The sequence below is a fragment of the Siniperca chuatsi genome, linkage group LG20 (assembly GCF_020085105.1).
Source record: "Siniperca chuatsi isolate FFG_IHB_CAS linkage group LG20, ASM2008510v1, whole genome shotgun sequence".
NCBI classification, from domain to species: domain Eukaryota; kingdom Metazoa; phylum Chordata; class Actinopteri; order Centrarchiformes; family Sinipercidae; genus Siniperca; species Siniperca chuatsi.
In genome coordinates, this window is record NC_058061.1 from 23,639,522 (window position 1) to 23,664,142 (window position 24,621).

At 39.6% G+C, this 24,621-nt stretch overlaps 1 protein-coding gene across 4 annotated transcripts in view; it reads right to left on the minus strand.

The window, feature by feature from the left end:
- ccdc57 (coiled-coil domain containing 57) overlaps positions 1-24,621 on the minus strand; it is a 73,298-nt gene that overhangs the window by 41,648 nt on the left and 7,029 nt on the right. For all 4 annotated transcript variants that reach the window (XR_006375864.1, XM_044177559.1, XM_044177557.1 and 1 more), the window contains exons 4-8: positions 20,223-20,357; positions 14,908-15,016; positions 12,649-12,750; positions 12,159-12,316; positions 12,005-12,079 (exon numbers count right to left, since the gene is read on the minus strand). Coding sequence is in view for 3 of the 4 variants with exons in the window: in XM_044177559.1 (XP_044033494.1) it covers positions 12,005-12,079; positions 12,159-12,316; positions 12,649-12,750; positions 14,908-15,016; positions 20,223-20,357 (579 nt within the window). In the remaining variant the exon portion in view is untranslated. The remainder of the gene's footprint in view (positions 1-12,004; positions 12,080-12,158; positions 12,317-12,648; positions 12,751-14,907; positions 15,017-20,222; positions 20,358-24,621) is intronic.

Genomic DNA, 24,621 nt, shown 5'->3' on the forward strand with positions numbered 1-24,621 from the left:
AAAGTTCTCAGTCATTGAGAGAGAGAGAGAGAGAGAGAGAGAGAGAAGAGAGAGAGAGAGAGAGAGAGAGAGAGAGAGAGAGAGAGAGAGAGAGACCTGTAAGTTCCACTCAAAGACACCATCATTCAAAAACTGTAAGGTCGTACCGTCAGCACCGGAACTGAACATGTAGATGTGTAATTTGTGTGGATAAAGTTAAAAATGACAGAGAAATCACAGTTTTAAAAGTCCCCACATTTGCCAAAATACAATGACACTCAATGAGACAGTTGAAGGGCTCTCTGCCAGTCCTGTTGCTTAAATAATGCCATGAAAAGAAACAAGACAAATATGACTACTAATTTATGTGGGAATTGTGTATGAGAAGTTAAAGTTGAGGAAGTTACAAGTACAAACATTTTGAAAAAGCATTAAGGCAGAAGAGGATCAGTGGGTGACATCACAGGTCATGTGACACACTCTAAGCAGTGCAATACATACCTATTATTAAAACAAAACATGAATTGTGAAATTGCAAAAATTGTAAAAGATATCTAAAAGCTGAACACAAGTTTAATAGTTGAAAGTCTTGTGACCTGTTTAAAGTTTAAATGGAGTCTGTAGCTGAAAGTATGCGGAAGGAGTAGCATTTCAAAATGGAGTAGGTTGAAAAAGATTTGGAGACTCTTTCCATTGACTTACATTGTAAAAAAAAATGTTGAAAAAAGCTTAATATTTAGTATAAAAGGTAGAAAAAAGTTGGATATAGGCATAAATATCCTTAAAGAGCTGAACATTTTGATATTTGAAGTATTGAAGTAGTAGTGAAGCAAAACACGTACGGAAGAAGAAAGAAAAATGCGTGTGAATGCTGACAGTTGAAATTAATCGCAAAGCATTGCTGGAAATGCAGAAATGTGAAATGTATTTGCCTGAAAATCTTAACGCTCTAATGTAATGCACAACACTGCACAAAAACCTGGAAGCTGAAATGTAAAACTGGTAGAATTGGGAGTTGAACAGAAACATAAATGTCCTTAAAGAGCATAACATTTTTAAATTTGAATATTTTCTGTAGCTGAACATATGCAGAAGTATTAGTTGACCAAAAAACATACAGAAGAAGAATAAATTGCAAAGCATTGCTGAAAATGCAGAAATGTGAAATTAATTGTCAGAATTGGAAGCTGAACTGCATTACCTAAAGACGCTAAGAGCTGAAACACATTGCTAGAAAAGCTGGAAGCTAAACTGTAATATTGTCAAGGGTTTTTTCTTCTATTGCAATAAATTGTTTAAAAAAGCACAATATTTTAAAAAGTATAAATGGTAGAAAAAAGTTGAATAGAAGCATAAATGTCTTAAAGAACAAGTTTACATTTGAATGGTTTCTATAGCTTTTTTTGTAGTTTTTCAGTAGTCGACTGAAAAACATAAGGAAAGTTAACAGAAGAGCAGTTATACATAAAAACCTAAACAAAAACGCTGAAATAGCACAACAAAATAGGAGAATTAAATGTGGACTCTAAAACATCAGAGCTCTGTCATCTAAAGCTGTACTAGTGAACGATTTAATATCAGAGTATTAATAGTCATATTAATACTCACATTCCTCGAGGCACCGGCCAAGGAGGTGGAGTTGCAGCCATCTTTGACTCAAGCCTATTAAATCAATCCTAAACCTAGACTATAGTATAACTCATTCGAAAGCCTTGTTCTTAGTCTTTCACACCCAACCTGGAAAACACGACAGCTAATTCTATTTGTTATAGTGTAACGTGCTCCTGGTCCTTATTCTCAATTTTTATCTGAATTTTCAGAGTGTTTATCAAGTTTAGTCCTTAAAACAGATAAAGTAATTATTGTAGGTGATTTCAATATTCATGTGGACGTTGAAAATGATAGCCTTAGTACTGCGTTTATTTCATTATTAGATTTGATTGGCTTCTGTCAGAGTGTACATAAACCCACGCACTGTTTTAACCACACCTTCGACCTTGTTCTAGCTATGGCATTGAAATCGAACATTTAATAGTCTTTCCACATCATCCTTCATTATCGGACCATTACTTAATAACTTTTGAACTCCTATTACTGGACTACACGCCATTAGGCAAAAACTCCTCTCAATGTCTATCTGATAGTGCTAGAGCTAAATTTAAGGAGGTGATTGCATCTGCATTTAATTCGGTGCTATGTCTCAATATAACAGAGGACTCCTATGCTAATCGCAGCCCCTCCCAAATTGACCATCTTGTTGATAGTGCTGCAGGCTCGATTCTATTGCCCCTCTAAAAAAGAAGATAATAAAACAAAGAAGGTTAGCTCCATGGTAAAACCCCCAAACCCACTAATTAAAGCAAACATTGCGAAAACTTAAAAGGAAATGGCATTCCAACAACCTGGAAGAATCTCGTTTAGTCTGGTAAGATAGTCTTAGAACATACAGGAAAGTCCTCTGTAATGCCAGAGCAGCCTACTACTCATTATTAATAGAGGAAAATAAAAACAACCCCAGGTTTCTTTTCAGCACTGTAGTCAGGCTGACAGAGCCACAGCTTTATTGAGCCATGTATTCCTATAGCCCTCAGTAGTAACGCGTTCATGAGTTTCATTAATAATAAAATTTTAACTATTACAGAAAAAATTCATCACGTCCTGCCTTCAACCAGTACCGAACTATCTTCAAACACAGGAACCTTACAAACAGCTGTAAAGCCTGATATATATTTTGAAGTAGCTAAAATTAAACTGCTTCTTTAAAAGGCCACTCTTTATCCAGGGGTTTTAGCCAACTATAGATCTATATCTAACCTTCCCTTTCTCTCTAAGATCCTTGAGAAAGCAGTCGCCAATCAGTTGTGTGACTTTCTACATAATAGTTTATTTGATTTATTTATTTGAATTGGTATTACAGGAACCGCACTAAGCTGGTTTAAATCAGATCGATCTCAGTTTGTACATGTTAACGGTGAGTCATCCATGAATGGCCAAAGTTGGTTACGGAGTTCCACAAGGTTCAATTCAATTCAATTTTATTTATATAGCGCCAATTCAACAGTAGTTATCTCATTGCACTTTTCCTAAAGAGCAGGTCTAGACCGTACTCTATATAATATTATTTACAGAGACCCAACAAATCCCTGTGCTTGGACCGATTCTATTCACCTTATATATGCTTCCTCTAGGCAAAATTATTAACAATAAATGTTTATGGAGTGTTTCCTAAGTGTAGATACCCAATTATATCTATTGATCAAGCCAGACGAAACTAACCAATATTAGCTTCTCTGCACTGGCTCCCTGTAAAATCCAGAGTAGACTTTAAAACCCTATACTCATGAAGCTCTTAATGGTCAGGCACCAGCATATCTTAAAGATCTCATAATACCATATTACCTGACTAGAACACTGCGCTCTCAGAATGCAGGGTTACTTGTGGTTCCTAGAGACTCCAAAAATAGAATGGGAGCCAGAGCCTTCAGTTATCAAGCTCCTCTCCTGTGGAATCAGATCCCAATTTGGGTTCGGGAGGCAGACACCATCTCCACATTTAAGAGTAGGCGAAAGCTGTAATGATTTTGAAAGCATTGCTGGAAATGCAGAAATGTGAAATGAATTGCCTGAAAAATCTGAAAGCTCTAATGCATTGACTGTACTGCTGAAAAATCTGGAAGCTGAAATGAAAACTGGTAGAATTGGGAGTTGAAAAAGTTGAATAGGAACATAAATGTCCTGACCATAACAAGACCATAACAGTTTTAAATTTGAATTGTTTCTGTAGCTGAAAGTATGCAGAAGTATTAGTCGAAAGAAAAACATACAGAAGAAGAATAAATTGTAAAGCATTACTGAAAATGCAGAAATGTGAAATTAATTGCCAGAATTGGAAGCTGAACTACATTTCCTAAAGACGCTAAGAGCTGAAATACATTGCTAGGAAAGATGGAAGCTAAACTGTAATATTGTCAAGGTTTTTCACTTATATTGCAATAAATTGTTTTTTTTAAAAAAAGCACAATATTTTAAAAAGTATAAATGGTAGAAAAAAGTTGAACAGAAGCATAAATGTCCTTAAAGAGCAAGTTTTAATATTTGAATTGTTTCTGTGGCTTAAATTATGCAGAAGTAGTAGTTGACTGAAAAACATACGGAAGAATAATAAATTACAAAGCATTGCTGAAAATGCAGAAATCGGAAATTAATTACTTATTTTGAAAATCCAGCATTGTCCACGGCCCCACAGTAAGCTCATGTTACTATCTGGGGATTATATTTTGAACATTCAGCTTCCTGTTAAGAGTTACTCTACAGGGCTTTTATTTTGAAAAACTAGGTCTATCCCTAGTTTCCTGTTAACATACAGTGACGTTTGGAACTTTTATTTTGAAAAAACAGGCCTCACCCTGTGCTTCCTGTTAAGCTACAATTAATCTATTTACTTATATATAAACCATTGCAAATGATACCTTTCCAACAACTTCCAACCTAACTACAGTAGAGCGGTTCTTGTTGAATTTTACCTTTGTCATTATTCTAGTGTTATAGTGATTCTCTATAAAAACACAGCTTGTCAGAAAGGGAAATCATGGCAAATTCGATACGTTGTTTTGAGACTTTAGCATCCATGTCTGCTGCCCTGACGACCTTCTGGGTCTTAAATTTTTAGACCATAGAGTATTTTAACTTATCACATCCTCTGACTAGACCCACTCACTCTAGTTTTATCCCGTGGTATAAAGATTCCTGATGTCAAATGGATAGATGCCCACATATCTGACCACCAATGCCTTATGTGTAGCATGTTGTTGCCTTGTGTTGCCTTTAGCCCACTCCCCACAACTAGATCTAGAATTTTTAACTCATCCTCTGCTACCAAAAATAATTTATTTCCTTCTTCACTCAGAAAATCGCAAATATAAGGAGTTTCATTTCTCCCTCAGATTCTCTGAGGGTTACTGTCGAGAAGCCCTGCACAGTCTCCCTCTGCTCATTTAATACGATCTCCCCTTCTACACTGATAGATATGGCAATGAAAATGAAACCCTCATCTTGCCGTTTAGACATTCTACCGGTAAAATTTCACCTTTTATGTTGCAAATTTTAAACAAGTAAACACAAAATGCAGTTTTTAAATGAAGGTTGTTATTATTAAGGGAAAATAAAATCCAAACCTACATGGAACCGTGTGAAAAACTGATTGCCCCCTAAACCTAATAACTGCTTGGGCCACCCTTAGCAGCAACAACTGCAATCAAGTGTTTGCGATAACTTGCAATGAGTCTTTTACAGCGCTGTGGAGGAATTTTGGCCCACTCATCTTTGCAGAATTGTTTTAATTCAGCCACATTGGACGGTTTTCAAGCATGAACTGCCTTTTTAAGGTCATGCCACAGCATCTCAATAGGAATCAGGTCAGGACTTTGACTAGGCCACTCCAAAGTCTTCATTTTGTTTGCTGCAGAACCAAAGTTCGCTTGAGGTCACAAACAGATGGCTGGACATTCTCCTTCAGGAGTTTTTGGTAGACAGCAGAATTCATGGTTCTATTTATCACAGCAAGTCTTCCAGGTCCTGAAGCAGTAAAACAGCCCCAGACCATCACACTACCACCACCATATTTTACTGTTGGTATGTTGTTCTTTTTCTGAAATGCGGTATTACTTTTACGCCAGATGTAATGGGACACACGACTTCCAAAAAGTTCAACTTTTGTCTCGTCAGTCCACAGAGTATTTTCCCAAAAGTCTTGGGGATCGTCAAGATGTTTTCTGGCAAAAATGAGACGAGCCTTAATGTTCTTTTTGCTCAGCAGTGGTTTTCGTCTTGGAACTCTGCCATGCAGGCCATTTTTGCCCAGTCTCTTTCTTATGGTGGAGTCATGAACACTGACCTTAACTGAGGCAAGTGAGGCCTGTAGTTCTTTGGATGTTGTTGTGGGGTCTCTGAATGGCTGAAGAATAACAAAATGAAGACTTTGGAGTGGCCTAGTGGAGATAAGTTGAGCAAACTGTTTGCGAATGTTTATTCAACATCTGTTGCATAATAGCCGAACCTTATATGGATTCAGATGTGAATTTGATACAGCATTCTAGTGAGGCTGACAGACTTTGGAGTGGCCTAGTCAAAGTCCTGACCTGAATCCTATTGAGATGCTGTGGCATGAACTTAAAAAGGCAGTTCATGCTCGAAAACTGTCCAATGTGGCTGAATTACAACAATTCTGCAAAGATGAGTGGGCCAAAATTCCTCCACAGCGCTGTAAAAGACTCCTTGCAAGTTATCGCAAACGCTTGATTGCAGTTGTTGCTGCTAAGGGTGGCCCAACCAGTTATTAGGTTTAGGGGGCAATCACTTTTTCACACAGGGCCATGTAGGTTTGGATTTTGTTTTCCCTTAAAAATAACAACCTTCATTTAAAAACTGCATTTTGTGTTACTTGTGTTATCTTTGACTAATATTTAAATTTGTTTGATCTGACACATTTAAGTGTGACAAACATGCCAAAAAAAAAAAAAGAAATCAGGAAGGGGGCAAACACTTTTGCACACCACTGTACATTATAGTGCAAATACGCAAATATCAGACTTGGTTCTCTATCCATTCAATAACTCAGCATTGCAGAAATCTGTCACGCAACCTCAGCTTAGACAAACATGTTAATTCAATGGTTCAATCCTGCTTTCATCATCTCAGAAACATTTCAAGGATTAAACCATTTCTTTCGACCAAAAATCTGGGATCTGTTATACATGTCTTCATAACTAGTCGATTAGACTACTGTAATTCCTTGCTCTCTGACATCAGTAAAAGAAATCCCTGTCCTTTCTCCAGCTCATCCAAACTCTGCTGCTAGGATTTTGACTCGGACTAAGAAGCATGATCACATCACACCGATCATGGCTTCATTATACTGGCTACCTGTTGTTTTCAGAATTGATTTTAAGATTTTATTGATTACCTACAAAGCCCTGAGAGGCCTTGTCCAAAGCTATCCAGTAGATCTGTTAGTGCCCTATGTCCCTTCCCGCTCCCTGAGATCCTCGGCTGTGTCATTCCTGGTTAATCCAAGGTCCAGATTGATACTAACAATTTGATAGAGCCTTTACAGTTAGGGGCCAGAGACTGAGGAATGACCTGCCTAAGGAGATCAAGGCTGCAATCTCTGTCTCGTCTTTCAATTCACTTATAAAAACCCACTTTTCAATATGGCTTTTTGTTGTTTTCACTGATGTTTTATGACATTTTATTTCATTTTACTTTCTTTGTGTTTTATAAAGTGTTTAGTTTTATGGCTTTTAGTTTTTTTAAATTCTGTTTTTGTTTTAAATATACTCTGTTTTTAATGTAAAGCACTTTGTAATTGTGTTTTGAAAGGTGCTATATAAAGTTTATTAGTATTATTATTATTATTATTATTATTGTTATTCTTGCTCCACCGACTTACATTGTATTTTTTTAAAAGCTTAATATTTTAAAAAGTATAAAAAAGGTAGAAAGACGAAAAGAAGCATAAATGTCCTTGAGCTGAACATTTTGATAGTTGAATGATTTTTGTAGTTGAAAGTATGTAGAAGTAATAGTGAAGCAAAAAATGTACGGAGGAAGAATAAGAATAACGATGCTTAATCAGCATTCCCACTAACAATAATAATAATAATAAAAATAATAATAAAGATTACAATATCTAGCTCAGGCTTATTAATGTGGAGTGTGAAGCATCCACACTCCACATTAATAAGCCTGAGCAATAACAATAATAAAGATTTGAATAACAAAAGTGTGAACCATCTCCACATTTAAGAGTAGGCTTGAGACTTTCCTCTTTGATAAAGCTTATAGTTAGGGCTGGCTCGGGTGAGCCCTGAACCATCCCTTAGTTGTGCTGCTATATGCCTAGACTGCCGGGAGACTTCCCATGATGCACCTCTTTCCTCTCTCTTTCTCTCCCTCTCCATCGATATGCATTTTTATCCCATTACTGCATGTTACTAACTCGACAGGAGAGACGGGAGAGAGAAGAGTCTCTCTCCCGTAGTTTTGTGTTTTCTCGTTTCTCTCCTTCTGTCGCTTTCAGCAGGTATTTCTGCCTCTGGAGCTGCAGAGACTGGATCTGTGGTTGTGGGCCACCTGCTGCCCCCGTGTTCCTACTCGACAACTGCGACTACACTTGTTGTTATTGGCTGTGTTACTAATACTGACATTATTTTTCCTATAGCTGTCATTCCTATTATTATTAATTCATTAATATTAACACTACAATTACTATTCTACTATTTAAAAAAAAAAAATAATAATAATTCTAGGTGGTATTTGCATTGCGCCAACACGGCAGCAGCGGAGGGAAGTCCACCATTGAGTCTGGTTCTGTCCAAGGTTTCTGCCTCTTAAAGGAAGTTTTTCTTGCCACTGTCGCCAAATGTTTGCTCATGAAAGGATTTGTTGGGTCTCTGTAAATAATATTATAAAGAGTACGGTCTAGACCTGCTCTATAGGAAAAGTGCAATGAGATAACTTCTGTTATGAATTGGCACTATATAAATAAAACTGAATTGAATTGTGAATGCTGAATCAGCATTCACAATTATTGTTATTTATTAAAAAATGAGATCAGCTGATGTTCTACCCTGATATTTTATTTTTATTTATTTAACCTTTATTTATACAGTCTAGGCTGGCTAAGCATCAAAACTCTTTTTCAGCACGCCCTGTAACAAGTACAAGGGCGGACAGACATTAATAAAACTGTTTCCTTAAGACAGCTGTGCCAAAGTTAATCACCGTCTGTAAATGGTTAAAGTCCCTGCTCACTGACATGCAGGAGAGAGGGAGGCAGCTGTGAGTGACTTGCACTATCACAGTACTGGTAATCTCTGGTTTTGTGCAGAAGTGATATGGTTTTACGCACAAGGTTGATCGTGATGAAGAAAATAAAGCTCTAATACAGAGACAGGATTAGTGTCCTCTGCATATGGCGTGTTCTTTATGACCTGTGGCATACATGAAAGCCATCTTTTTGATTTAACCATTTGATGTGTTTTATTGTTTCTCAAAGTATATCACAAGGGAACAATGACGTAAAACATACAGAATGAGAAAAAGTTAAATGATCCTCCAATGCTCTCCAAGAAAATTTAGACTAGCTAAACATAACCCTCCCCCTGTTCTGCAGAGTATTGACAAACGAATTTTGTGGAGACTGTTACAAACTGTGAATGATTCCCCTCACCCCTCAAGTAACTTTTTGTTGACTTTTCTGTCTGTAACTGTAAACCCTATAAACAAAAACATGAAACAAATGCCCAACCATTAAACACGGCACAGCTGCCAGAAGATACCAAGCCTGGCTTCAAAAATCTATTTTGACAGACGTGGCACCACAGGAGAAGAAACAAACTCTCCCGAGTTGCCAACAAAATGCACTTGTTACATGCTGTGCAGTGTAGTCAGCTGGAGTGAGGACATGTGGAAGTAATGTTGAGTGTGTTAATTCCTCTGATGTCTGATGACTAATACACGGAAATAAGGTAAGAAAGGAAAGTTTGACAGTGTAGATATGATGTGAACAAAGTTATTTTAGAAATGTCACACTGGTCGATAGTTTTCTCATGCTCGCTCATATTAATCCCTGTGCTGTCTTCCAAATCCACCAGAGCTCCCTACCTGCTTGCCTGGCTGAGAGCTGAGTCTTTGCAGCTGCCTACAATCAGCACTCACCCAGCCCTGCTCAATCAGCTCGTCAGCCTGTACATTTGTTGTTGATCCTTCTTAAAAATAGCACTAGCACACTGATTCCAAAAGAGTTTGTGATCTATAATATAGGCCCAGATATTTGTATTCAGTCACCACCTCAACCTCCTCTCCTTCAATCCTGGTTGAGGTGGGTGCTGGGGGATCACATCTTAAATCTAAAATCAATTTGTTGGTCTTAAATGTATTAAGGTTAGGTTTGATATTTCACACCAGTCCGCAAACTCCTTCAGTACTGCGCCATGTTTGAATTCATCCTTTTCCAACAGCCTGATTAAGGCTGTGTCATCTGCAAATGTAATCAGGTGCAGTCCAATCCAAAGTGCTCTTTCAGTCTGTCAGCCAGGATCAGTGGGTGGATTGTATTGAATGCAGATGAGAAATCAGCAAAGAGGACTCAGGCGTGTGTTTTCCTACCCTCCAGATGCATATACAGGAGGTGCAAAAGCATACCAATGACATCATCTGTCCTCTCTCAGAATGATAAGCAAATTGTAGGGGGGTTCAGAAGATGCTTAGTTGAGTTGATGATGTTGGTTTTAATGATTTTTTTCCAGTGACTTACACGCAAGGTGAGGGAGATGGGTCTATAGTCATTTGGAGACGATGGATGAGGGATTTTTGGAATGGGGACAACAGCTGATGTTTTCCACAGTGGGACCACCTGAGTATCCAGGGAGAGTTGAGGTAAAGAGTGAGAGGTAAATTCCACTCAGTTGGGCTGAGCAGTGTTTCAGCACCCCAGATGTGGTCGGGCCCCAAACTCTTCCGTGCATTAGTGCTCTCAAACACCGCTCTCCTTTTCTCATTTAGCACCTCCTTTAACCTTTTAGTCACCCATGGTTTATTATTTGGGAAGACTCTGCTGGTCTTTGTCGGTATGACTGTACCCACGCAAAAGTCTATATAACCAGATATAACATCTGTCAGTTCATCCAAGTTACTAGAAGTGTCCTCAAAAATGTTCAAAACACCCTCGCAGTGTCTATGCTGTCCTCATCCCAGACCTGGAATTGCCTTTCTGTTGGCTTCTCCCTCTTGAGTACCTGTAGATGGTACAGAGCCATAGTATAAGTCAATGGTTCTATTTTTTCTTGTAGGACAGGCGACATACCGTATTGAGAATAGGTGGGTAGAGTGCGTTTTGAAGACCAAAGAGTAAAATCACACATTATGAGCTTGGGTGCATCTGGGGAAATTTCATCATATTCTTGGGTGACATTAAAAATGATATTGGCTGCTTTATCAGTATTGGCTTTGGGGTGTATATAGACAACAGTGAGAAATATTTGTGGGGATTCACAAGGGAGACATAAGGGACACAATATCGGGGGTACAGATCCTTTTCCTCAATACCGTTGTTTTACACCACCTCTCATTTATCATGACGCACACGACGGTAGTGTCTCTGTATGGATGCAGAGAGACTCTGCATCCTTACAGGTGATTAAAACTCAGTCTGGACAAACGCCCAAGTCCTGCACAGTCTGTGACAGCCAGGTCTTCCTAAAGGCGAGTACACAAGCTCCTCTGTATTCATACAGATAACGAGTGTTTGCTCGAAGTTTGTCCACTTTTCCTTTGAAAAGCAAAATAAAGAAAAAGTCGCAAGCAGCACCACGCCCGCCCAAAGCAGCGCGGATGGATTCATCAACCCATGGTTTCTGGTTCAGAAATGACCATACCGTCACTGTAGGGTTGATATTGTTGGCCAGCGATCTCTCACAATCTCCCATGTCCTGTTAGAATCTGATCCTGAGATCATCCATCCTGCTCTCCAAAGACTGGATGCCTGCAAGTTGGTTCCACACACCAGGTTGTCCTCCAAGATGTTTTTTCCTTTCACCTTCGCTGAGACGCACTTTTAGTGTTGTTGCCATGGTGAGCATCTCACAGGCCACTCTGCCAACCACATAAAAAGCTTGAAAACTGGTGAGTTGAGTCAAATCCAATGTTCAGAAGTGTGCTGCGGTCATATCTAATTGTCACCAAAAGAATTTGTGGATAAAGAAGCACAAACAACCACAAAAAAAAACAAAAAAACTTTTTATTTCCTGCTGCTATTGGCTATAGGTATTTAACTGAAATATAACATTACACAACAGTTGTAAATAACACTATTGTAAGAATCAGTCATTTGCCTCTCAGATCTGTTTTTTTCTCTCTCTCTCTGCCTCTCTCTCCCCAAGCCACGTGCGCTCCTACAGTACCTGCCTATGCCAGCAGCTGGCTCTGACTGCCTGACTGAGAGGAGTTTGTGTTATTAATGACTCACTTGTTTATGTGGTCATTCTCCTCCATCTTCAATTTGGTCTCCATCCATTTCAGCTCATCTTCAAGCTCCTTTATCCTGAGACAGAGGATAGTCACCAAACCTTAAACACATGTAGACATGCTTGCACGCACACACACACAGTAAAGGAGCATACCTGTAGTCCTTGACAGCAGTGAGGTCTTTGATCTCCTGGTCTTTGTGTTGCAGCTCGGTTTGTATCTGCTGACAGAACTCCTTAGATGCTTTGAGAGCCTCTGTGGCCTGGAGCTGAGCCTGGCAGTGAACTTCAGTCTCTTTAGACAGCAGCTTCGCCTGGACAAGGACACACACACACACACACACACACACAAAAGCACCAAATGATGACAACATTAGGTGTTAAGGACTATCCATGAGCAGATTAGAGAAAATCAAACATGTAATCTGATGTTTATTAATTTATTTACATTATTTAAATGTAGAAAACTACTAATATAATAGTATGAGTAATTATGCAAGTTGTGAATTTTGAATAACAACTACTTTGCATACAGTATATGTTGTGTACATATAAACCTGGTATTTATGGACAACATAAATGGAAACATTACTTGAGTGAAACACATCCTGTTTACAGAGAGACACCATCCTTTTACTCTGCTCACCATCAGATCATGAGACAGCACCACAGCACGCATTTCATCCATTTTCAAGTTGAACTCATGCTCCCGCTGTCTGAGCTCACTGTCAAAAGCTGCTGTCATCTCCTGTTGGCCAGAGGAGAGTGATTAGAGATGTTGTGTGTAGAATTTTAACATTGTGAAATATAGGCATAGTTGCCATAACTAAACACAACATCACTAAGCGCATTTCAGTCCCACCTGCCACTTTCTATTTTGTAATGTGTCGTACCAATTCAAACTCTGCTTGTTTGCTATACAGCGCAAACTTACTTTACTTTACAGCACAAATCAAGAAGAGATCACTGATGTCTACCATAAACACTGTCCAACATTTTCCAAGCAATGGCAGATAGTGGATGGAGTGAAGGTTGATGGAAATTAAACTAAACAGAAGCAGTAACAATCCTCTTTGTGTCAGAAAGGAACGGAATTTATAAGAAATGTGGTCTTACATTTGAGATACACTTCACTGCCACAGGCATGACACTAAACCGAGCAGTTTTTGTTTGCCAACTAGCAAGTATTAATTTGATTATAGATTCAACATTTCTTTTGAGCTGAAAGATGATGGATAAAGATGGTGCATCTCTAAAACCCCTTTCACACTGACATACTGAGTCAGCTTTGGCTTTTTATAAAGGGAATTTCATTACATGTTTTTAGTATTTGTACTAATTCACATCTACCTAAAAAAGCAAGATAGGTGAGTAAAAAAAGACAGAGAGCAAGAAAAGGAGACAAAGAGAGGAAGATTGCAACTTTTTACAGTTTCACTTTTATTTGCTGACTATTGCCTCTGTAAACAGTGTCCAGATCAGAGAAGAGAAGAGCTGATAAAATGGTTCCTGTGGGGATTCTTCAGTTATTAGCACTAAGCAGGAAGATCTACAGACACTACCCAGACCAAAAAAAAAAAAAACCAAACACTTTACCCCCTAACTTGGTTTGGGGAATTAAATCTTTTAATCCATAGTTTGACTTTCAGTTGACACTGTGTACTTATAATATTCTCCTAAAAAGACACTAGAACATGAACATAAATCAAAGATAAAGCAGTATTTGAAAGTGCACTTTTTAGTAAAGATATACATACACATAATCTAAAATGTTGTATCAGGTCTCAGGTCATCTTAGGTTGGGTTAGTGAATAAATAATGAAGCAGTATACGTACCATTCCTAATGTTTTTTTGACTGCCATTCTTTATAGAAAGCACAATGACCAATTTCATTATAACTTGTTTTTTTTTTTTTACAGTTTAACTCCTTGTTTTTTTGTTTGTTTTTTGTTGAGGAACCCATGACTTCAATGTGTCTCCCACCTCTGAAACCAAACCTACACCCTTAGAGACAACAGTCTCATATGAATAGGTCAAACATGTAAACTCAGGTTGAATGTGTGTTTAGTAGGGTGCATCATACAGATGTGAAAAAGATTAGACAACTGTTTTGAACATTTGTTTGCATTACAACATGATGTTAAAATGAACTTATTAGAAAGCACTAATAAATGCAGAAGAATTAAATGACAATACAGATATTGAGTCATTTTCATTAGTCTTTTCCAGTATTACTGTGCCCCTCTGTATTTTTGGATACAGAATGGGGAACATGATAATGAATCTTTTATGTTGTTATTTGATGAGCGTCAGATAAACAGTAAATTCGCCAACACTATAGCCTACAAGATTCATCCTCTCTTATTTATCACTCAGTGTTAGCAGCTGCTCATCTTACCTGACACACACACATACACACACACACTTGGACATGTACTGTATGCATGATAACAAAGCCATCCAATTCAGACACCAGTCAAAGTCAGAGATTGAGGGCTCCTTTGTCTGGGTTCATCCTAAAGGACTGCTGCTGATCCCCTCTGAATGTCTGGCTGCTCTACCAGTTATTTTAGTCCTGCAGACTGGATGACTCTCCACGGTACAGAGCTAACTGCGAGCAGTTGTAACACAAGACATAGAGCATATTACTGGGTTGCTTTGTGGCATAGCTGTGCATATGTGTCAGTAGCCCAATGTGGTTAACACTGTGTCATATTAATATATTCTTTATTTTGGGGGGAGGTAGCTGAGGCCATAATAGTTTTATTCACAACAGTGAATAGATATCAACATCATGGCACATTTTATATAAAGACACCAGACAAAAAAAAGAGTTTCATACCTTCAAAGTGATAAAAGTGTGTGTGTGTGTGTGTGTGTGTGTGTGTGTGTGTGTGTGTTCACCTGTCTCTGTAGGGTCAGCTCTCCTTCCGCCTCTTGTATCCTGCACTGCATATCCAATTTCATCCTCTCATACTCCTCCGTTTGCTTTTGAATTTCACCAGCCATAGAGCTACCATCCACCCCACATAAAAACACACACACATACAGTTTCAGTACCATATCATTGATTAAGCATGAAAAAAGCTCAGTTTTGAGATATCCAGGGTATCTCAGTCTTTAGATATCCTGAATAATGCTACATCTTGTGTGCAGAGGCTCAACACTGACACTGAGGTCATTATCACATCATTTGCGGCAAAAGGCACAGCTGAAGCAATTATTCCAACCCAGTTAACATTAATCTGTAATCACTGTTTACCTACTGGGTCAATTCAGACCCCAGTTTTAGAAAGACCAGCAAGGCTTCTTCTGAGGGTGTAAAAGTGGCACACTGGTTTGGAAGTATGTCGTGTTCAATATTAAATATATAAATAATACATTATGAAATAAATTTGAATTAATACAGACAAAAATATACTGTATTACTTTGGTATGAATGAGTAAATAGCCAATGTCATAACTGGCTTTGCCCTCTTTGTCTTGATTGACAGACAAGAGTTAAATACAAACTGCAAGAATTAAATAAAAATGACCTGTAATAAACAGTTTCTATGAAAAGAAGCAGGATGAATAATATTTATTAATGTTATGAGTTTCAGAAATGTATTGGATTATTTCACAATTATATTACATATTTTGTCTGTATTTATTCATATGGATATTTCTTTCATCATGCCTTTTTTAATTTAATACTGAACACTTCATAGGAAGGAGTTAAAAGGTCAGTAATATATTGAGGAGCAGTGGCGGTTGGCCAATAGAGGGCGCTAGGGCGCCACCCCACCACTCCTTCAAAATATATATTTTTTTAAATGAGTAAGGTAAATATTATATAGTTAGTGAGTAAAATGTATATTCTGCAATAAAATGTAGATAAAAAATGTTCTACGTTGTCAAAAGTTACTTATAGGTCATGTGTTTGTGCCCTGGGGTGCAAGAATCTTTACCCATTGACTCTAGTTATAAGATGTACATGCGCAGTTCACTCCTCTTCAATACAAGAGATAGGAGCATGCGCCTCAACAACATTTTTCTGTATGATGCTGATTTACATACCACCAACCACTGGGTGGCAGCAGAGAGCAAGTGGCTCATGGTACATTAGACATAAAATGCGCCAGAATGAGTTGATAAGCGTAGAGTTGGAGGAGCCTTGTGCAACAGATGGAGAGTGTAATTTAGCTAGCTAGAATTGAGACCGAAAATTCAGCTAAGTCACTCAAAAATAACGCCTTTTGACCTTGCAAGAGAAGCCCAGAGTCAATCAGAGATCTGATTAGCCTGATATGATAATTCAAAAACAATCCAAAGACAGAGGAAGACAATAAATTCATTTTCAAGGAGCTGGTTTGGTAAAGAGGCTTGGCTAACTGCATGTAGTGACACCAATGCTTTATTTTGCTTTCCCTGCCTCATTTTTCAAACTACAGGATCAGACCCAACATGGATTCAGACAGGAGTGAATGATTTAAAGCACATATCAAAAACAAAACAGCATGAACAAACTAGGGTCCACATGGAAAATGCTATGTGACTAGCCATGTTTGGGAAAGTAAACATAGCTGCTCAGCTTGATGAAGGCTACAGGATAGGGATCCGTAAGCATAATGAGTATGTTACATTATAACAAATGTTCTGGCAAAAGGACAAAAGGACTGGCCTGGCGCGGGGAGTGTCACAAGAGAACGAGGAGCGGCGGAGAGTCCGGTGGAGAGTCCGGGATCGGGGAGCAGTGGCAATCCAGCAGGGGGTGCTGGCTGCTGCGATGGCTGTTGCGATCTAGTGATCTAGCAGGGAGTGATGGTGCTGGGGTTTGGGACGGCCGCGGCGCCGGAACTGGGGAAGTCTGCGGCACTGAAACTGGAGACGGTAGGGGAACAGGCGAGCAGCTGGGAGGCGGAGCCAGCGAGCAGCGGCGCTTCGGTGCAGGCAAGTAGTGGTTTGATAAACTGAGGACTGGCCGGTAAAGGTGTGGACTGAGGGCTGGTTAACGAATTGATGACTGGCGGGCCAAACTCCTTCCTGAGGAGTGCTGTGAACCTGCCCAAAGAGTTGAGGATTGCCTCGTCTTGTGCCCATAGGGATCCCGCCCAGCAAAGTGCTGGGCCGACTAGCCGGAAAACCAAGAAGGCCATCTTGGATTGTTTGGTAGAAAACTGGTGTGGATAAAGCTTGAAAACCAGGCAACACCTCACCAAAAATTCCTCACAATCCTCTGCTGAGCCTGAGAAGGTCCCTAGTTGCGTCATCTCGCTATCAGCTACAGGTGGTGAAGGATGGGTGAGGAGATATTGTTGCACCATATCCTCCAGGAAGGGTCCATCGGGGCTCGGGGCTGTCATCCTTTCGGGTGGTCCGACCTTCTGTTACGGAACAGACAGGCAGGGGACACAGAGATGGACACAGAAAGTTCTTTATTTAGATGACAGCCCAAGAGTACTAGTTTATAGCTAGGGAAGTCCGTAGGAGGGAAGATTCACTGGAGACAGGAGATCGAGGGAGACGGGAGATCACTGGAGACTGGAGAAATGCTGGAGACAGGAGAAACGCTGGAGAAGGGAGATATAGGCATTATGCCGAGTGGCATGAAGAGTCCTGGTTGCAAACGAGATTGGAGATAGACTGAGGTGAGTGCAGGGCTTATATGCAGGCTGTGATTGGGAGCTAATGGGGAGCAGGAGTGTAATTGGGAGCAGGTGTGGGTGATTAGTGGATGGTGGAGCCTGGCGTATCTGTGACATTGTGCTTTTTTTTTCTATTTTTAAAAAGAGGATAAAATAGTTTTTGGACATAACTGTGGCAGCAGCATGGGCGTTTCCTATGCAATTGGTTGAGTAACAAATGACAGCTGGCCTTCCAAGAGATGCGCTGCACCTTCTGTGGACTGGAGAACATTATTTAGCCTCCAAACATTTTGTTTTCAACAAGTGTGCATAGCTATCTATCATTAGCAATTTAAGCTGTCTGGCCCTTTACAACAATAAACATATAGAAGGGCACATCATGTTGTTATTCCAAGTAGTTAAAGTGGTTATTCCAAAAGATGTTACTCTTCATGCACGTTATTTCAACACACGCTGAGTCAGTGGCAGCTCCTGCACACAAGGCACCGTGCTGTGTCTAGGCAAATGACCAGACTGTCAAATCTCACAACAACGGGTAACAATGTTCAAACCTACAGGATAGTGTCTTGAAATCTATATGACTATGTTCCGATAATAGGATGTTGTTACGAAGTTAACAAAATACAGAGGCCAACACACATTTTGGCCCACTCATCTTTGCAGAACTGTTGCAGCCACATTGGAGGGTTTTCGAGCATGAACTGCCTTTTTAATGTCATGCCACAGCATCTCAATAGGATTCAGGTCAGGACTTTGACTAGGCCACTCCAAAGTCTTCATTTTGTTCTTCTTCAGCCATTCAGAGGTGGACTTGCTGGTGTGTTTTGGATCATTGTCCTGCTGCAGAACCCAAGTTCGCTTCAACTTGAGGTCACGAACAGATGGCCGGGCATTCTCCTTCAGGACTTTTTGGTTGACAGCAGAATTCATGGTTCCATTTATCACAGCAAGTCCAGATCCTGAAGCAGCAAAACAGCCCCAGACCATTACACTACCACCACCATATTTTACTGTTGGTATGATGTTCTTTTTCTGAAATGTGGTGTTACTTTTACGCCAGATGTAATGGGACACACGCCTTCCAAAAAGTTCAACTTTTGTCTTATGAGTCCACAGAGTATTTTCCCAAAAGTCTTGGGGATCATCAAGATGTTTTCTGGCAAAAATGAGACGAGCCTTAATGTTCTTTTTGCTAAGATATGGTTTTCGTCTCTGCCATGCAGGCCATTTTTGCCCAGTCTCTTTCTTATGGTGGAGTCATGAACACTGACCTTAACTGAGGCAAGTGAGGCCTGTAGTTCTGATGTTGTTGTGGGTCTTTTGTGACCTTTTGGATGAGTTGTCGCTGCGCTCTTGGGGTAATTTTGGTCGGCTGGCCACTCCTGGGAAGGTATACCACTGTTCCATGTTTTCGCCATTTGTAGATAATGGCTCTCACTGTGGTTCGCTGGAGTCCCAAAGCTTTAGAAATGGCTTTATAACCTTTTCCAGTCAGATAGATCTGAATTACTTTCTTTCTCATTTGTTCCTGAATTTCTTTGGCTCTTGGCATGATGTCTAGCTTTTGAAGATCTTTTGGTCTACTTCACTTTGTCAGGCAGGTCCTATTTACGCAATTTCTTGATTGAGAACAGGTGTGGCAGTAATCAGGCCTGGGTGTGGCTAGAGAAATTTAACTCAGGTGTAATAAGCAGACCACAACCATGACATAGCAAAAGACAGTGCCCACAAGGACCAAAACCCGGGCCTATCACTGCAGCAGACCATGCCCCAAGCAGCCAAAACTCCACCCTGTCACAGTAGCAGATCATGCCCCTGTCACAACTTTTTATGGTGAGCAGGAAGGAGTTAAAAAATACTGGAAAACATGTTTTTTAATTTCTATATTTTATGTACAGTATATGTTTAGAAGGCAGTATAAGTTTAGGCACACATAATTTACTAAAATCAAACACTGTCACAAAAAATATATCCAGAGGATATATTATATTTCAATCTGTTCTCATGGTTTTATAGGTCTAACATAAATGTTAATATCACCTGCGCCTTTTGTAACATCAACCAGGTTGTATTTTTTAGGTCATAAACATTTTTTAGGTATTTCTTTCACAGCTAACAAAGTACAAAAAAGAATATTTAGCTAGTTTTTTGCCTGACAAAAATCATTACGTTGACACTATTTAAAGTCTTGAGCAGATAAACGTGACCATTTTCAAAAGTGGTACAACAATAATAATTTTTTAACAATAGAAGTGACACATTTCACATATGAGGACCCTCTTCCCAATGTCTTGCACAAGGTCCACAGTTAGCCCCTACTCGTGTCTGCAGCAGGCCTCGCCTCCAACGTTGTTTATGTTGTCTGTTTTTATGTTTAATTTAAAACAAAACTTCAAAGACTATATATAACATATAACTAATGCATTTAGTTGTTAATGTGTTCACACTTCTTACTCTCACACTTCTTTCACCACCAAAGACTCACTACCGATGTTACAATGGTAAATTCAGAATCCGCTGACACTAATCACAGCTGTAATTGTTTCTTTGCCATTTCTGTTTCTTATACTCAGTTTCCTCCGCCTGACTCACCGTTTGAGCTTGTCCAGCTGCAGCCTGTGCTGAGCAGCACTTTTACTGAGCTCCTCCTGCCTCTCCTCAGTCTCTCTGGCTCTCTGCTCCTCCAGCTTGCCGACCTGCATACGAAGCTGGTTCAGCTCCTCCTGCCTGCAAATGACAGCAGTAGTTCAGTCAATTGAGACAGTCACTGTGACCATTACTGTTCTCCTTGTACCTAGACTCTGGATTTAATATAATGCATTAACAAGGTGAGCTCTGGTTCCACAAAGTCACTCTGCCTGCATGTTGTTATCAACACAGTGTTTTATTCCATGTTGCGGTGTATGAGAAAAATGAATCAAATATACTCAGTAAAATCAACGAAGGAACACAGAAATGAAATGATTGCTTCTGCCGAAATGATCAGTTGATTGATCAATTTGTGATGACAATTCGATAATTTATTAATAATAATAATAATAATAATAATAATAATGATAATTAAAGCTGCAAGCAGTGTTGAACGGGCCCTCGCCTCCACACGCGCCTTGGGGCGCCGGTCTGATTCTTCAAGACCATCAGGCACTGTGCGAATTAGTTAAATATCACTTCCTGAGTCCACTATGTGGTGCTAGAGAACATGCATTAATCATATACATTGTTGCCGTGCAGTAAGTGTAGATCACACCTTTAAATGTCCTCAGCCCGGCACTCTTATCAAGCATGTGAAATTTGGAAAAGATCTGATGATGTGGAGCTGAGGTAGCACAGTTACTAATTTTAAAACAAGGAAGCACTGTTACTAATTCTGAAATAGGGTAGCAGTGTTACTAATTCTGGAACGAGGTAGCACTGTTACTGATTCTGGAATTTGCAGCATTGCCATGGCAACAACGCTGAAGAAAACGTAAAAAGCTTCGCAATTTAGCATCACAATGGTCTTTAGATTACACTGCCCAAATGTGAAGTTGAACGGATTAATTCTCTAGGAGCAGTTCATTATAAAAAAAAATTAAAAATATATTTTTTTTTTTTAAACCCGCTAAAATTCGCCAAACTTCACCACAATGATCCCCCAAAATCTCATGAAGATCAAAGCAATTTTATCTCGACCATGGCGTGCATTTGGGGGCGCTATAGAGACCCCTGGCTACACCCGAGCCCAATGACTGCAGAACTTTGTGCAAAATTTCAAGAGTTTTTGTGCATCCTAAGCCCCTCAAAAATGCGTTTGAAGTGGCATAATAATAATAATAATAATAATCATCTCTACAAAAACAATAGGTTCCTTGCACTTTTGTGTTCAGGCCCTAATAATACATTTGCTTTGAAGTGCATTTCACATAACACAGACACTTTTCGAGCAAAAAGAACTAAATAAATATAAAACTTGCTAAATAACTAAAAAGCTTCTTAACTGTCATATATCAGTTAAAAACACCAAACATTTTTGGTGTACACCTTGTCATATGTCAGGATTCGCTGTTTTTTTCAGTTTCTTATTGTTACCTTTAAATACTTTCTTTACAATTAGTTAAATGTATTTCTCAACATGGAGTTCACTCTTCAAAGTTTTCTTTACCAACATTCAGCTCAGCACAGCAGTTAATCTCATTTCCAAAATGCAATGATACAACCAAAACACTTATATATACATCTCAGCTATAACTGTAAGAAAAATGTTTTTCAACAAGAATACTGTTGCTCCTAACACAATGACATTACAATATGGATCACTATGGTCTTTGATTTATTTATTTATTTATTTTTAAGATAAACCCACATGCCATTACAAAACAGAATGACACCAGTGTATGGAATGTGCTACCTTACGTATATGTTATAGAAATTAATAATTGATAATCCAGGATTTATCCCATGATCTATTGTAGTAGCCCTAATCTCATTTAAGAATACAGCTCTGGCTTTTTCTCTCAGCTGTTGTCCACCACACATAATTATGCATAACATGCATAATTACATAAAGAAACTAATTTATCATCTTATATGATGGTATGAAATTGAGAATCAAAATCACCAGGGTAGGTCTTCAGCTAACAAGGGAATCAACTGTGGCTGTTCTTTTATTTTTGCTTTATCTTCTCAGTATATACGTAGCAGAATGTAGCAAATTGCTGTCTAAATTGGTTAGTCTAATTTTTAGTGTTTCCAGAGGACACTAAAAAAAGGTTTGTGAATCACAAAGTCTGTCCATATCATCCGTTCATTGTTTTTCTGTTATTTTGTTTTGTACTTTCTCCACTCTGCGCATGCGCAGTGATCTGCAGTGTTCACATACCTCATGGGAGCACGCAGATTCAAAGAAAACATTTGTAAAGCATTTTTGAAACGGTCAGTTTTAAGGAATTTGAAAACAAAATGTTAGAAAACTACTGTCAATCAGAGATAATAACCAGGTTCATCAGTGATGACAGACGGACTGTCTAATGTGTGTATTTCTGGTCTAAAAATATATGATTATCATGTAGGCTACATGCTGTCTGTCAACACTGGTGGTAGCACAGTAAAGGTTAATATAGAGTGGCAAATGTTTGCCCCCTTCCTGATTTCTTATTTTTTGCATGTTTGTCACACTTAAATGTTTCAGATCATCAAACAAATATATATATATTAAAAAAAAGAACTTTGTCCTTCACCCTCCGCGGGTGGTCTCATCCTTCGAGCTCGGGTCCTCTACCAGAGGCCTGGGAGCTTAAGGGTTCTGCGCAGTATCTTTGCTGTTCCTAGTACTGCACTCTTCTGGACCGAGATGTCTGTTGTTCTTCCAGGGATCTGCTGTAGCCACTCCTCCAGTTTGGGGGTCACTGCCCCGAGTGCGCCGATGACCACGGGCACCACTGTTGCCTTCACCTTCCAGGCCTTCTCCAGCTCTTCTCTGAGCCCTTGGTACTTCTCTAGTTTCTCATGTTCCTTTTTCCTGATGTTGCCATCACTTGGTATTGCCACGTCAACTACAACGGCTTTCCTCTGCTGTTTGTCCACCACCACGATGTCAGGATGGTTCGCCATTACCATTTTGTCAGTCTGAATCTGGAAGTCCCACAGGATCTTGGCTCGGTCATTCTCTACCACCTTTGGAGGTGTTTCCCACTTTGACCTCGGGGTTTCCAGTCCATACTCAGTGCAGATGTTCCTGTACACTATGCCAGCTACTTGGTTATGGCGCTCCATGTATGCTTTCCCTGCCAGCATCTTACACCCTGCAGTTATGTGCTGGATTGTCTCAGGGGCCTCTTTGCACAGCCTGCACCTTGGGTCTTGTCTGGTGTGGTAGATCTGGGCCTCTATTGCTCTGGTGCTCAGGGCCTGCTCCTGTGCAGCCATGATGAGTGCCTCTGTGCTGTCCTTCAATCCAGCCCGCTTTAGCCATTGGTAGGACTTCTTGATATCAGCCACTCCAGTTATGTTCCGGTGGTACATCCCGTGTAGGGGTTTGTCCTCCCATGATGGTCCTTCCTCCAGCACGTCTTCCTCTGTTCCCCATTGCCTGAGACATTCCCTGAGCACGTCATCTGTTGGGGCCTTATCTTGGATGTACTTGTGGTCTCAGGGTGCTGGATTTGGGATGGAACCCTCCATGCATGGTGAGGAGCTTTCGCGTCTTAACGTCTGTGGTCTGTATCTCTTCCTTTGGCCACCTTATTATTCCCGCAGGGTATCTGATCACTACATATATATATATATATATATATATATATATATATATATATATATACATACAGACACACACACACACACCTTCCGAAAAGTTAAATTTTCCCAAAAGTCTTGGGGATCATCAAGACTTTTGGGAAAATACTCTGTGGACTCATGTGACAAAAGTTGAACTTTTCGTAAGGTGTGTGTCCCATTACATCTGCCGTAAAAGTAACACCACATTTCAGAAAAAGAACATCATACCAACAGTAAAATATGGTGGTGGTAGTGTAATGGTCTGGGGCTGTTTTGATGCTTCAGGACCTGGAAGACTTGCTGTGATAAATGGAACCATGAATTCTGCAGCAGGACAATGATCCAAAATGATCCAGGCAAAATGGCCTGCATGGCAGAGTTCCAAGACGAAAACCATATCTGAGCAAAAAGAACATTAAGGCTCGTCTCATTTTTGCCAGAAAACATCTTGATGATCCCCAAGACTTTTGGGAAAATACTCTGTGGATTGACGAGACAAAAGTTGAACTTTTTGGAAGGCGTGTGTCCCATTACATCTGGCGTAAAAGTAACACCACATTTCAGAAAAAGAACATCATACCAACAGTAAAATATGGTGGTGGTAGTGTGATGGTCTGGGGCTGTTTTGCTGCTTCAGGACCTGGAAGACTTGCTGTGATAAATGGAACCATGAATTCTGCTGTCAACCAAAAAGTCCTGAAGGAGAATGCCCGGCCATCTGTTCGTGACCTCAAGCTGA